Genomic DNA, 12,970 nt, shown 5'->3' with positions numbered 1-12,970 from the left:
TGGAACTGCAGAAAAATCAGATCTGTATTCTAGAAACAGCCGTTGAACAAATACATGATATTCACCAGTAGCCCCATTCACATGATTTCAGTGCTTTGACTCTACGCAGTGGTCTAGCAATAAAAGAAAGAATTGGCCAATTACAGTAATCTGCTAGAGCTCTGTACTCTAGAATTTTGTGCAGAGAAAGAGGGAGGGCTCTTACCTGCTCTCAGTTCTGTCTAAAATTGCACTCTAACACCATCTATTCCACAGCAAATAACACACATATTTAACAAAGCTGTTAACCACAGGGCCACCTCTAAGGTTGTATTGCTCAGCTGCCACCTCTCACGCCCTCTCTGCCTCCTTCTCTGTGTTCCTGTCTGCCCCTCATCACCATGTTCCACACACCAGAAGGCATCGGTGCCTTCCTCTGCCCCCTTTATTCCCAGTTTGGAGATTAATGTTCACATTTAAGTAACGGCACATAGCCTCTGAGGGGCTACAACAGGGCTTAGGGGCAGAATTCCTGACTGCCTGATTATTTTTCATACCAAGAATGCATTTTTTTTCCCTTTCTTTTTCCTGTGGCAGATTAGAGCAAAGTGGTCCCATGCATGTGTTGTGACACGTGCCAGGAAAGCATGTGCTTATGTGTAAACAGTGTAAGTGAGCAGGGCTGAAGTTCTGCTTTGCTTTGCACTTTGCAGCAACAGCAGGCAGTGCATGTGGAGAACGAGATACTGCAGCCAGATCTAGATTTCAGACCAGATGGACGTTATTCATAATAATATTTGGGTGTTAATGGTTTTTATTGGAGTGTGAAGTAAACTGTTGTCATTCTTCAAGCTAAAAAGAATTGCTTGGTGCTATTAGTACTGTCACTATTTGTGTAAACACAGGCTCAAAAACTAAAAATGAATACAGATAGTCTTGGGCATGCTATAAATAATTCCCCAAAGCTTCCGATGACATAATAATTACAGGTAGGCAGGTGTTGCACAAGTCGTGTGAACGCCCCAGTATCAGCATTTTGTAGGGCTGGAGCTACAAGGACATGGACAGCCTTCAGAGAAATTCATCTGGAACTCTTTTCCTTGTGGCTAAAGTGCTGTTAAGCGCTATGTGAGAGGTATCAGCTCTTCTCTGAATCTTCTGTTTAGGCGGAGAGGAAGATGCAGAATCTTGTGTTACATAAATCTGCTTCCTTTCTTAATAGAAACAGAATAAACATCGTATACAAACGTTTAGAAAAAATGTTGCCTCTTTATTCAACTCCTGCAATTAAATATTGTTATATCAATGCTTTGGCTTAATGTGTATTTTGTACAATGTTGACAGGTTAATTTTGGCTGTTATTTTTATGTGCACTTCTAATGCATATAAATGCATGTGGAGCGTGCTCTGTGCTATCTTGAAAATGGAGCGACAATTCTGTAAGTTTATATTTCTTTCTACCAGTTTAAATTGTGCTTTAAGATTAGCTCGAAAGTTCCTACTCAGTGTAGAATGTGCAATTTATTGATGTGGTTCCTGTTGATGAAGATTCAATATCGGAACAAGATGCCAGCCATGCTCGCATCTGCATACAGCACAATATGTGCTCTCCTGGGCAGATGCTGAAGAGGTCTATTAAAGCATTCAACTTGTTTCTTCATATTGGGAGTGAAAGATTCCTTCTTAATCCTCATATGGCTGCTGTCGCTGCTGGAGTGTTAATAGATAGTCTAATTTGTGAGCTAAATTACTAATTGTATTATGAGTCTAAACCTTATTAAGCCTTTTGTGTAGAATTAGATCACAGAGCTTTGGGAAACTGAATCCTGGTTGGGTTCAGTCTCTCCTCTTCAAAGAGGCAGGGAAGCATTCCTGGCTTCAGAGCTGCAACTGAGCTCTGTCACTACCTTCTCCGTCATTGATGGGGTCAGAAGTTGGAAGCAGGGAGGCTGTGAGAATAGACCTCAAAGTCTCAGTTACTTAAAAGCAACACAATTCTGTAGATGAAGACAAACTCTTTATAAAGAGGAGTGAGTTACACAAGTTAGTTCCGAAGAAGTTCATAACCCACTCAGAGATGGGCAGTCACTCACCTGTGCTCCTGAGCGCTGAGTCCCTTCTCAGCTGTTGCACTGCAAGCTCAGCTGGGTCACCTGAGGTGGTTCTTGCTCTTTGCTCTGTCTTTGCGTGGAGTCAGCCTGCTAATGCAGCCCAGCTGGAGACAGGGCCCATCGCCTCCAGCAGTGGATCAGTAATAAATAAACAAAGTGGGGCTTAATGGATTTTGACATCCCTTTCAATAAATTTTTATGTTGGTCTGTAAGCTTGTGAACTCTTGTGCCTTTGATGTAGGAATGTTGCACCCATGGCAATTCATATTCTTTACGAGAAAATGTTCACATTTACTCAATATGTTTTCCTGTATATACGTGAGATGTGTTCCCAGTGGTATCAAGTTTTTCTCTGTGGTTTTGCACTCTAAACTGCTGTGAGGATCTGCTCTTCTTTTACATCTGAGTTTACCAGAGACTTATATGTTCCTACTTTTATTTTTTAGTGCTGTAAGCTAATGGCATTTGAGAAGTATAGACAATAAATGAAAGTAACGGGATATATATATTGTCACATCATCTTCGTATTTTAAAGAGATTTTTCTAGGAAGCGTATCACTAAATGTGACACAAATAGAGTATGTTAATACAATGTTCTGAAAGAGGAACCCTTCAGATGGTTATCCACACTGTGCGTTACCACATCTGTGTGAATAGAGCAGCCCAAAGCCCTGCTGAGGGGTAGCTGCCTCCAGGTGTGGCTGTTGGATAGGGGTCTGTACAGCTCCCACACTGATTACTGTGCTTACTGAAGTACTCTGGGAGATGACTTTTTTTTTTGAGGGATTTTTTTGTATGTTTTACATGAATTTTCTAGCATTTTTTTAATTCAAGCGCAGTGTACTTCGAGACCAGAGTAGCTGCTGTTTCTCATTGGCTTAAATGTGTATTGGCAGGATTGCCCACTTGCCATCTGTCCTCATTCCACCTAAAACAGCGTTAATAGCACACTAATGCTGTTGCTGGGTGATGGGAGCACACCTGGGCCTGGGCTATGTCTCTCAGTGGGGGGGCGGGGCCAGCACAGGGGCCTTAATTAGGCTGGAGGTCATTCTGTACCACCTGACACCCTGTAGAAGGGTATAAAGCTGTGGGCACTTGGCAGGGACTGGTTGCTGCTTGGGAGCTGCTGTGTGTCAGTTGGTAGGGTGAGGCCTTGTGTTACTGGCGGAGTATCATGTTGTGCCATGCATTGATGAGCAGTGAGTAATCTCATTGCAGCTATATATATGGTTATTATTGCCTTTTTGTTTCCTTTTTCTTCTTCTGTTGTGGTAAATGGTTTTTAACTCAGCCCATGAGTTCTGCTTTGTTTCCAGTTTTCTCTGTTGTTCCACTTGGGAGGCAGTGATCTAACAGCCATGTTGTGCTGAGATGCTGTTGGGTTAAACCACAACAGTGCCTTTTTGGCACCCAACGTGGGGTGGGTGATATTGGCACAGACAGGGTCTCTGTTGGAACTGCAGGGTTTGTTGTGGATGTTGGAGCAACTCTTCAGCCTTAGGATTGACCCCTCCAGGGCAGTCAATTCTAGGTGTGCCTTTAACAAGTGAAAGCAACTGTGGCATGCACTGTGCTGCCAGAGGGACTGAGAAAAACATGTTGGTGATATCAGTGGTGGAATGTCACTTGGCTGCTCTTTTAACTCTGTTTAAAAAAAAAAAAACAAAAAAATCCTTGATGAAGTGGGTCATTCTGCTGTGATGTTTGTTGAGTAGTCTTGGTCATCTTCTTAGTTTGGCCTTGGTTGGCTTTATTTGTGGGATGTCTTGAACCTCCCCCACCCTCTGAAGGTTGATAAGTGGTAACTGCACATTCCTATGGTACTTTTCTTGCTGTTCATTTCATGCAACAGGCTATGTTTTCAATAAAAACAGGAGGAGCAAATAAGAAGGGCCAGTATTATGTCACATCACGAACAAGTACAAGTGTCACTTACTGGGGGTATTACAGTATAAAGCAGGGCCTTGAGTCCTGGTTTGTTCCTGTTGGTGGCAGTGGCACAGAGTGTATAACAGCTTCCTCTGCAGCTGCTGACTGAAACAAGTAATTAAGTGACCTATTTAATTTGGAGAGTTTGTGTGCTTGAATGTACTGTTGCACCTTTCCTGGATGTAAGGAACAGAATATGGATCTCATGTTTTTGGAGGGTATCGCTTCAAATTTTTATATTCTCTTTGATACTCCTTAAAGAATTTCAGATACTATGCCTTTTCTTCAAGGCACAGCTGAAAATGTCTAACAAGGTGATAAAAATAAACAAACAGGTCTCCTCCATTAAACAGTAACTCAAGTCTGTGCCACTGTTTCCCAGCTTTCTGGGGCTGGGAGGGTGGTAGGTTGGAGTAAGCAGCAGTAGGTACTAAGTGCTCCGTGTGATGATGTTAGCTACTCAATGACCTGAGTTAAATGCCCAATTTCAGAATACGGTTCTTGGTAGATATGCTCTTTGCTGAACTCTCTACACAAGCTGCTGGTAATGTTGAGAGGGTATGGCACTACCATAATGGTGTAAACCTGTCTTGAACCTGTGCCTGTCTGGACAGTGGTGGTGTCTGCAAATGGTCCACGTTGTTTATCTTGATTAGGATGTTCCCATCTGTAGTGGAAATGCTAAGTCAGGGCTTGAAACAGTGGTTGAGCACCTGGTGGAAAGGCAGGGCCAACTCAGGGGATCTCAGGTGTGTACAGTTCCCAGACCTCATTTAAGGGTTGGCAGTGAAGGCAAGAGTATCTCACTGGAGATCCTTGCCTTCCTGAGGCCTTCCAAGGGTAGGCAGATTTTTTCCTTGGTTTCTGTGCCTATGGCTGCTACATTAAGCATATCCTCACTTGCTGCAGCCTAGGATTTTGCTATTTTGCTACCATTGCTGTACTTTCCATTGCATTATAGCATTACACCATCTTCGTGCTGCAGAGATGTAGGTTTTAAGATCTCTTGGTGGGCAAAAGTTGCCATCACCTGCTCTGTATTTTTTACAGAGCATCTGCTACAGTAAAGCTTGCTTCTTCCACCCCACTTCAGCAGTTTCCTTTATGCTCCTTCCAGCAGCAGCCTACCTGCTTTCTGTGTGCCTTCCTTCAGGGTAGGAACAGTTCAGCTGCCTGATTTAAACTGCAGGACCTTGGAAGAGCAAATCAAAGAGCAAGTTGCCTGTGTGCTGTTGGGTCATGCCCATCCAGTGGGCTGTGACCACTGATTTGAGTAAGGAGGGAAGAGTTTGAATAAGGTTTTTTCTTTTTTTACCCTGTAAATAAAGTTTTCTAACTCTGAGGAAGGAGATGGGAGGACAGTTGTTAGATAACTACCTGCTTTACAGTGCTAATAATGGGATGTATTACACATTAATAGGGAACTTTCTGTTGCCACAGGTAGAATCTCCCAGTGGGAGGTACAGAAAAATTCTGTTTCAGAAGTAGAGAGTGATGGGAAAACCTGGCTCTCAGCTTGTGTGTGGCAGCTTGGAAGCTGGAATTGTTATCTGAAGTGGGGAGAGATGTGCTGTAAACCTTTGGTAGTCTCATATGGAGGCTGGAGCGGGACTCAGGAGCTTGGTGGATCCCTTCCAGCTTGGGCTGTGCTGTGCTTCTCAGGAGTCAGGGCTGGCTTAGGCAGAAAATTGCTTCTAGAATTTTTCTGGGGCTACTACTGCTGTTGCTGTGTGAAATACAGGGACAGTTTGTGTGTGGACAAGAGGCATTATAAAAGCATTGTGAAGTAAGAGCATTTCAAGGCGCATTTAGTTGCCGTGCTTTTCTGCTTAGACTTGCTTATGGTCTCTGTATTGCATTTGTGCCGTGGGAGTTAGAGAGTTGATGTTTATTCCTAGAGGAGGGAACACTTGTATGCTTAGGAAGGAGAAAAAAAAGAAAAGAAAAAGCATAACTATGCAGTTGTTATGTTAAATGAATTTTAAAGTTGGAGAGAAGAGGCATTCAGAGATGAGAATGCTTGGGGGGAGAAATGAAAGCTCACTGGAGCTGTTTCCTCTTGAGGGCTTAGGCAGGATTGAAGAGAAGTGGTGCATACTGAAGCCTTGTTTATAGTCTTTCACTTACTGTTAATAAAACAGGGATGTTCTAAAAGGTTTCCATAATTAAAATGCAGTCCTTGAGTGTAGTGTGTTTTGAGAACGGGCTAAAGGCCTGCTGCCTCTCCGACTGCTTAAATCACTACTTATGAAATGCTGCAGTGGACTTAGCGTTTTGAAGTTTTTTTCAATCAGAATGATGTTAGAAATGTGGGGTATTGAATAAATGAGAACAGAACTTATGGGGAAGCTGATAAGTGTACAAATTAGCTGATTAGTAACTAATTACCAGTACAGAGATTTTTTTTGCCTTCTGTTTGGTTGGTGTTTTTTAATTGGCTGAATATTAATAAATCTGGCTTATTGCTGGGAAACAGCAAGTTCTAATGGTCTTCCAGAAATTCATAACAAAAAAGCTAAGGAATTAGCATAATAAATAATTATTGCTTCCAGGGTTTTTATTGTTAAGATAATAAAATGTTAAAAAGCAAACCACTTGAGTAGAAAGTAATTGCACTGACAAGCACCACACAGTGAGCATTCACAATAAAGTAAACCTTCCCTCAATGTCAACCTGATTTGCTATCCACATAAATGCTTCCTCACATTATGGAAATGTGCTTTTTCTATCAACGGAAAAGAATAAAACTGCAGGCATCTAATTAATCTTGTCTGACGTATGATTTCATACTCAGGTTAAAACACGAGGCAGGTAGGTCTATTTTTTCCTCCCTCTTTGTGCATGACCACAGGCAAATCTCTCCATTAATGTCAAGCTGCATCTGTGTGTCTACATCTCTGCCACATGTCAGTCATTAATGCATTAGTGTTGCCTGTATTGGATTCATATGTGCCAGTTTTCCTGTCTGAGGGCCTTGTAAATAGGAAACTGCAAGGCTTGAGCTATGCATCACAGGCATCTCACCTTGACCCTCCCTGTAGGGGAGGAGGGCCTCTAATATACAGGAAAAGGATTGGTTGCGGTAATTTGTAGTGAAATTTCCAAGTTCGCATGACCCAGTGGGGGAAGGAAACAAAACTTGGCTTTGATACTTTCATTGATTCGGAATGTTTTTGTTGAAGTCAAAGAACTTTTAGTAGCGCCTAACTGTGCTACTGGTAGTATTGTAGGCTTGTTGATGGCAGGACCACTTTGAGAAAACGCACAGGCAAACAAAGTGTCTGCATTATGGGGTGTTTTATCTTCTGAAATTTTGCTTAATGGTTTCTGCCAGAGGCAGTGTGCAACACTTGAAAATGTGGTGGTTTGACCTTGAATGCTAAAAACCTGTGCAACTCTGCTGCATTTTCACATACGCTGGTAGCACAAAGGATACTGTTAAGAATTTGAGTCCAAATAATAAAACCTTGGCTTGTTCTTGAAAATGAAAGTGATAACTTCAAGTTATTGTAATTAAAAGAAAGCCAGCAAACTGAGAAATTGTTTCATGAGCACACAGTGCATGTATTAAAATATTTTCCTGTACAGTTCACATGCGAAATCCCACGGCATTGGGAAACAAATGTTTTCTTAGAAGTCCAAAAGTAAGAGGAAGAACGTTTTTGTTTTACTGACTGAATGCAAAACAGGAGCATCACTGTCTCCTACTTCATACTAAGTGTGGAAGTGTTGTGTGTGATTGAAATTGTTTTTCTTTGTATTCTGAAGACTGGACTGGATCCTGTTTGGAAGAAGTGTTGCACAGCAGCCCATAGCTGTATGTCACCTAGGACTGTTGTCTAGAAGCCCATTCTGTAAATCCCTTGGTAAAGGTGCTGAAGAATCCTTATAAGAAGTGTAACTGCATCAAGCAAAATGCTTACATATTTTGCATAATCATGAAAGCTATTGGTTATACACAAATAGCATGACACCGGGAGGAGTCAACAGGCAAAATAGTAAATGAGACGTGTTCTCCAGAGGACAAGCATTGTTGTGTAGATGGCTGCTTTTTGTGTCAGCTGCTTTGTATGTTACCCGCTTCTGAATAGTGACAGGCCTAAGTCTTGTCAGATGAGTTAGCGTTTATACCACGAAAGATTTATGTGATTAACCTACTGGCAACTGTGGCTTTCATCACTTGTCATTGTGGTGCTGTTTGTTTGAGGCTTGGTTTAGAATCATAGAATCATTATGTTTGGAAAAGACCACTAAGATTGCCCAGTCCAACTGTCAGCCCGCTCCCACCATGCCCACTAACCATGTCCCTCAGTGCCAGGTCCACACGGTTCTTGAACACCTCCAGGGACAGTGACTCTGCCACCTCCCTGAGCAGCCTGTGCCAATGCCCAACCACCCTTTCTGACAAGAAATTTGTAGCTGTTGGGACTGTCTCCTGGTAGCCCTGAAAGACAGCCTTGCTATATGGAGGTAGAAGCCAGAGCCAGGAAATTAAGTCAGTGTCCTGACTATGAGGTTCTTGCTGTCGGCTTTTCCCTTGATGTTTCCTGGCAGTTTGCCTTTGAGAAGCAGAACAACTTCTCAAGAAGAAGTGCAGTAACACAGCTTTAGTCCCCATTTGTAACTTTTTGCACCCCAAAGACTGGCTGTTACTGCTCTTACAGTTTTTAAGAGCATGTGAAATGTAGATGTGGAGTAGGAGAATGCCTTTCTGCCCAGTAACCCATGTAGGTGAAAGCCATAGGTAACCTTCAGAGATCAGTCGCAGTGCTCTGCACTTCAGTGCTGTGGTTTCTTTTTAGCTGCTTGTAGGAGGGATGAGAGTCACAAAGCCATTCAGGCAGGCAGGAACTTCTGCAAATCCCTTGGCCCAGCCCCTGCTCAAAGCAGAATAGACTTCAAAGCTGAGTCGCGCTGCTTGGGACTCGGCCACTTCAATTCTGAGCATCTGCAGTGATGGAGATCCACAGCCTCTTTGGGTTATGTGAACTTGTAAAACAGGAGCTTTAGGAATGTTCATTATGCTAGGTTAGTCCTTCTGTAGAAGAGAAAAAATTATCAAAGAAAAGGTATTCCAGAGTATATTAAAACTTAAAAGGTGGGAGCTTAAGAATTTTTTGTTGAGGCTTCTGAATGCATTTTGTTTGAAACATATCTCCCAGGTCTTCTGAATACCTTTTTGTTGTGTTGACAAATACTTAAGTGCTGGGAATGTAAACTTGTGTTGCTTTCTGTCTGACTTTGTTCAGCATGAGTATGGCCTTACCAGTAGCTGCTTCAAATGGTGTTGTTTTTCAAATAATAAAGTGACCTATAACAAGTAAGATATTAGCCATTCCAGAAAACATTTTAATTCGATTTTAAAAGTCACATGGCTTAAAGGCATGCACTTATGGCTTTCATAACAGAAATGTTCCTTGCATGGTGCCAGCATTCTCATCTAATACTGGAGAACACTGGAGCTCTCTCTGGAGAGGACTGCCTCTTTTTTCTTTTTTTTATGTGAAAACTTAACAAAGAGAAAATACACACTGATAGTAAACAGAAAACAAATTGCCAAACCTCTAGAAGGAGAAAAATGTATTTAAAAAAAAAAAATTCCCCACAGAGGGAAATTAGTTGAGAGGTAAGAACAGATTTTTAAGTGCTCTGTCCCAGACAGTGCTGGCAGGGGAAGAAATGATGTTACTTGAAATTTTGAATCTCTGTGGGGAATTTTATAATGCTAGAAGGAAGGAGAAGTGATGCCTCTAAAAGGGACAACAAACACAAACATGTTTTTCTGTTGCAGGGGATCAAGAGGTTGTTATGTCTAAATAGATTTTTTGGTGTTTTCTTTTTTCTTTTCGTTCTTGTTTTAATTTAACTGTTGCTGATTTTAACCTTGGTTGGATGTTATTTATCCTTAGTGCTGTAGAAATATAGACATTCCTAATTCTTGTGTGTGTGTATTTAGTATATCTGAGAACCACTTTATATGAAGAGTCATTGAAACGGGCCTGACTGGATGTGCTTTGGATCCCAGGCATGCTGGTATTCACAGAGGTGCTCATTCCCTTGAGACTTAGGCAACGTAAGCTTCCATTGCTGTCCTTTTTCCTTATTTACCTTTTTAGCATTGAATGTTGTTCTTGCCAGAGATACACTAAGTAATGAGATGACACATGCTGGTCACTTCCAGGAGATTAAAGTTCATGTTCTGAGAGAATTCTAGAGTTTGCAGTCACAGTAAAAACATCTTTCTGGTAATCATTGAACAGTGAAAAGGTTATAGGTTACTCCATGTTTAAATTAATTACTGTGTCAGGCTTCTGATTAGGTGTTGGTGTATTATAGCTGGGATTTCATAAGTGCTTAAAATAAATGTGTACCTTCTTTCTGTATTTTGGGAATCTCAACATGCTCTGTAGAATCAACACCTGAGACTCTTATGTTCCAGATAGGATTTTTTTCTGCTATTCAAAATGTGTTTTTTTAAAGTTCTTCAAAACATTGCAAGTTTTTTGTTCTTTTTATTTAGCTGTTTCAGCTAATAGTGTACTGATTCTGTTTTTAGGGGTACAATGCAGAAGACTAAATAGCACGCTTCTACATTGAGTCCCATAGCTGCTGTTATCATTTGAAGCCCTGTGTACATATGTATGTCACTTGAGTGCCAATTTTAAGAACCATCAATTCAAAGCAAGATGAAAATATGTAGCTGAAAGCTTTGCACTTGCAGACCAATCGATCTTCCATAATGGACTTCACGTACATAAAACGTATCCACGAACATTTTGACAGAACTATTTAGCTCAAGCCAGCACTAAGATGAAAAGAGAAAACTCCTAAATGTGTATCCCTTTTTGTTAACAAGCTTATTATTTGACAGTATGAGAACTCAACATAATACATTTAGCCTTTGCTTTTTTTAGCATTAACTAATACACTTCTAACCATCCTACTCTCAAGTTGCAGTTGCGGCTGTTTTATCCTGAACCGACAGCTAATCCTGCTACAGCTTGAAGCTTCAAATTCTGGCCAGTTTTACAGTGGTTTTACACCACATCCTATTAGCTGTTGTAAAAGTGAAATTCATCCCTGCATGGGAGAAATAGAATAGGCAGTGCAAGGCGGATTGTGTTTCCATTTTACGGTTCCTGTGACTTCATGTTGGTTGTTGGCAGCCCAAATGTCTTCAGTGAAGAGGAGTTGGTTAACTTGAGATTTGCTGTCCTTTTTTCCATGTTTATCTTTTTAGCAATACATTTTGCTTGTGTACTGTCTGTGTGTGAACATCCTCAAGTTTTTAGTTCTTGGGACAGAAGCGTTGCGCTGGGGAAGACTCAGCTGGTGATGAAGGCTGTGCTGGCAGAGATGCACGAATTTATGATCACTGCTAAAAGCAGTTTCATAAATGTTGGTTATAATTACCTTATTTCAGAGTATTTTAAATGTATTTGTCTGATGTAAAATTGTACTATAGCAGAGGCACTGTATTTGAACCTAATTTGAATGCATAGATATGGCACTGAGGGATATGGTTTAGTTGGCATGGTGGTGTTGCGTTGACACTTGGACTGTATGATTTTAGAGGTCTCTTCCAACCTATGATTCTGTGATAAACTAGTGTAAATTAAGGGTGGTAAGGGAGAAACAGGATTGTAAGCCTGGTCTTGCTGCTGTCAGGGTGTCTAACTGAGGACTCACGAGGAAGACGTGAGTCATTTTTAGAGAGGAATTAGCAGTGGGATTGTGGGAAGATAATGAAGGAAATGGATGGAAGTAGTGAGGAGAAGTTACATGACAGAAATTCAACCTTGATCTTTCACTACATGGTTGAAAATCTTCCTGATTGTGATGAGCAGAATGCAATCCCAGTCACGTGCAAAGTTGGCATCTTCCCAGCGTAAGCTATCACTGTGAAGAAATGTTTGTAGTTGGGAGAGGAGAGCTCAAAACCATGAATTGAATGCTAACTTCTGCAGAGATACTCTGCTTACAGATGTTTCAGGTACTTCCACTGCTTTCTCTTCTTTATAAATGAATGTCAAGCACAGGCTGATGTTAGCGCAGCACTGTGGGCACCACTGGAGCAGGCAGTTATCAGGTCAGTTGTGCTAAATTAGGAACACCAAAGCAAGCACTGCAGTGGTTTATTATGAGAAGAGAACTAAAGCATGCTGGCAGGCTATGCTTGTAGCACTTCTCTCCCAAGTGCTGGAGGGCTGTAGGAACAATGAGATGAAGGCAAGGCCTTTTCTTGTGTCTCTTTTTCTTAGAATTCCAGTAAGCTCCCCTTTTCTTTCCCTTTGTAGTTTGCTTTCCTCAGCATATCATTATCAAGGTAGATCCTATGCTCTGTATTGCTTTTTTCCTCTTAGCTTTACTTCTCTAGTGGGTATTAGAACTTGCCTCGCCCTAGTTGTGAGAAGACAAATGGAAGGGGGAGACTCAAGGGTTTGAAATACAGTATGACAGATCTTACAAAGCAGAAGAGCAAGAAATTGTTGATAACAAAGATAGAGATGAGAAAATATATGGTAGTATTTATCTCATTACATATAGAAAAGGGAAAAATGAAGTGAAAGAGAACTGAACAACAGACTCAATGTTTTCAGTTTATTTAGGAAAAAATTTTTACAGTATCTTACAGCTAACCAAGTCACATGCAATCTGATGAGCTTTTTATTTGTAGGGCACCTTATCATGCATGCATTTTTCACTGTAGCAGGTAGATCTGCTTCTGTTACAAATGTCAAGTTGATTTTCTCAACTTCTTGTATGCACATCAGTAGTAAGTAGATATGGCATTGTTTTTCTTCTTTGCAGTGAGGCTATGTAATAGTTTGCACAGATAATTTGCCCTAAAATTCTTTAAAATTAGGAAACTTTTTTGGTTTTTTTTTGCACCCTTCTTACAGTCTAGCCAACCCACTGTGGTTTTAATTGAGCATGAAATGAACATA

General features: G+C 41.1%; 1 protein-coding gene across 11 annotated transcripts in view; it reads left to right on the top strand.

Annotated features, from left to right (window-relative positions):
- The window catches only part of PTPRM (protein tyrosine phosphatase, receptor type M), a 462,428-nt gene that overhangs the window by 11,003 nt on the left and 438,455 nt on the right, over nt 1-12,970 (top strand). Inside the window, exon 1 of one of the 11 annotated variants that reach the window (XM_021385883.1) lies at nt 3,200-3,292. The exons of the other annotated variants lie outside the window; for them this stretch is intronic. Within the exon in view, the coding sequence (XP_021241558.1) occupies nt 3,268-3,292 (25 nt within the window). The 5' untranslated portion in view covers nt 3,200-3,267. Of the gene's footprint in view, nt 1-3,199; nt 3,293-12,970 lie in introns of those variants that run through there. 11 annotated transcript variants of the gene reach the window in all.

The sequence above is a fragment of the Numida meleagris genome, chromosome 2 (genome assembly GCF_002078875.1).
Source record: "Numida meleagris isolate 19003 breed g44 Domestic line chromosome 2, NumMel1.0, whole genome shotgun sequence".
In the NCBI taxonomy this organism is placed as follows: domain Eukaryota; kingdom Metazoa; phylum Chordata; class Aves; order Galliformes; family Numididae; genus Numida; species Numida meleagris.
The sequence above is the reverse complement of the archived record's forward strand: the minus strand, read 5'-3'. Positions and strand labels throughout refer to the sequence as shown.